Genomic DNA, 2,451 nt, shown 5'->3' with positions numbered 1-2,451 from the left:
TGTCTCTAGGTGCGTGTCTCTAGGCCTGCGTGTGTCTCTATAGGTCTGTGTCTCTAGGCCTGTGCCTCTATAGGTGTGTGTCTCTAGGCCTGTGTCTCTAGGTGCGTGTCTCTAGGCGCGTCTCTAGGTGTGTTCATGCTGAGTGTGTCTTCTATTTGACCCAGTGTCTCATTTATCAAAGGACCAGAAACATTTTAGAAACAAACACAAGGGACCTGATGAATTTATTGAGTGAGAGTGAACTGATCAATCAGGACAGTTTGACAGTCGTCTTTAAAAAGAGTCAACGTCAATAAAGTAAAATGTTTGACTTCATTTCTTTCACCAGGGACCAGAAAAAAAACACTGGTTGAGTTTCAAGACGACGTTTCATCCTCGTTTACACTTGGAGTCTTTGGTCCCTTAACGTCCTGGGACCCTTAACGTCCTGGGGCCCGGCCTCGTGAATGAACTCATTATCAGATCATTGAATCAAATCACATTTTCACTTCAGATCATAATTTTAAAACCTGATAAATGAATTAAAGGGTCAATATGATTTTTTTCTTAAAATTTTAAAAATAAGAAACAAACTGAACTTTTTTTTTTAACAAACAGTTTAAAAGATGAAAAATAAAAACTGATAAACATTTGTCTAAAATCCATTGAGTAGAAACACGTCTATCCATCCCTGGGGCTGCTTCACAACGTCACGTCGTCCTCTTGGCGGCGGCGGCGTCCACGGCGGTGACCGGCTGCAGAGTCTTCCAGGGATCCTGCAGCATCGACGGGCTGAAATATTTCTCCACCGGAGGCTCTGAAGATCTGGACTGAAACACACGAAAACAACAACAGGACAATTCAGTTTCATTTATTCAATAATAATTCAGAATAAAACGAGCCCCCATCCTGACCTGACCGGACCGGACCGGACCGGACCTGACCTAGAAGAAGAAATACAAGACCCAGGCAGAAATAAGAAAAACAAAAACACATTTGTCTTTTTTTATTTTTGCCACAGTTCGTTGACACCAAGAGGAACCTACCAAAATGAACTGACAGCTAAATTATTATTTTTATGACATAAAATATGTTTTTCTGTGACTGTTTGTTGCTGGATTCACTAAACACTGGGACAGGTTTGGAACTTTAATCCCTCATCATTGGGTTAAATGTTGATCTAATAACTTTATGGAGAAATTTCACATAAATTCCTTATTTTAATGAAATGTATCATGCGTTTGTAAGATTTATTAGTATTTTACGTATTTTTTTGTCCCTAGGGGTCACACCTGGTACCGACCTGAGAATATTCTTAGACTGGTCCCAGAACCTGAACCAGTTACAAACATGATGATGATGATGATGATGATGGATCCCACAGTTTGATCTTGATTATGAAGAATAAAGGAAATAAAACATACGCAGTCTGACAGTTTGTTTAAAACACTAATTTCAGAAGGATTCATTAATGTTAATGTTGGTGTCAATTTTCAACTTCTGTCATTTGAAAACAGAAAATCTACGGTTTGAGTTTAATCACCGTCAAGTGTCCATGTTTTGCTTCCAGTCCATCTACTGGCTAGAGACAGGACATCTGGTTAAAGGACGTTATGTTTCAAAGTTGATGCTATGTTGAGTCAAAGATAAAATGTTTAGGGTCACATGTCGTTTACAACATGTTTTTACATAAAATTCAACAGTCACGCTTAAGGGCACGCTCTGCTTCCAGTTCATTCCTGGGATTGTAAAACTCATAAAACTCTAACCCATCTAAGAACCTGATCCCCTGATGAATAAATCAATTTACCTGGAGTTCTGGAGCTGAGGACGGACTGGAGGAGTGAGGCCGCCGGAAACCGTCCCCTCTGCGCCGCATCTGACCAGAGAAACCCCGGGACCCGCACCCGAACCCGACCGGGGAACCGTAACTGTGTCCTCGGTTACAACCCACGGAAAAGACCGGAGAGCCCGGGGAGTAAGGAGGGCAGCCCCGAGGGGAGCCTCCATACGGGGAGCGAGCCCCGGGGAAACCCCAACCGGAAACCGGGGACGGGAACCTTCCAGCGGCCCGAGGAGCTCCAGGACTCCGCTGAGGTCTGACCGGAGGTCGGTACATCTGAGCGACGAGACAATCACGGAGATGGAAGAAGAGCAACGGAGAGACGCAACAAATAAACACACGTGACCGGAACCGGAAGGATACACAACAGCCTCCTTCCGGTCCTTCTGACTGTAGCGCCCCCAAGCGGCCACCAGGTGGAAGCGACACAGACAAAGTCCTTCCATTAAAACATCAATCAATCAATCAATCAATCAATCAATCAGTGTACATATACATATATACACCATAAAATTCAACAGTCACACTTAATAATATATATGTGTATATATATATATGTATACACACACACACACACACACACACATATATACACATACATATCACTAATATCATATTATTATTTATAG

At 42.6% G+C, this 2,451-nt stretch overlaps 1 protein-coding gene across 1 annotated transcript; it reads right to left on the bottom strand.

Moving 5' to 3' along the window:
* Positions 1-211: 211 nt before the first annotated feature.
* mplkip (M-phase specific PLK1 interacting protein) lies at positions 212-2,174 on the bottom strand. Its single transcript, XM_084575264.1, has 2 exons — positions 1,790-2,174; positions 212-809 (listed from the first exon to the last, which is right to left on the bottom strand). The coding sequence occupies exons 1-2, from the start codon at positions 2,096-2,098 to the stop codon at positions 690-692; spliced, it is 429 nt and encodes a 142-aa protein (XP_084431390.1). The 5' UTR covers positions 2,099-2,174; the 3' UTR covers positions 212-689.
* Between the last annotated feature and the right edge of the window lie 277 nt (positions 2,175-2,451).

The sequence above is a fragment of the Chelon labrosus genome (genome assembly GCF_963514085.1).
Source record: "Chelon labrosus genome assembly, contig: SCAFFOLD_123, whole genome shotgun sequence".
Classification (NCBI taxonomy): Eukaryota; Metazoa; Chordata; class Actinopteri; order Mugiliformes; family Mugilidae; genus Chelon; species Chelon labrosus.
The sequence above is the reverse complement of the archived record's forward strand: the minus strand, read 5'-3'. Positions and strand labels throughout refer to the sequence as shown.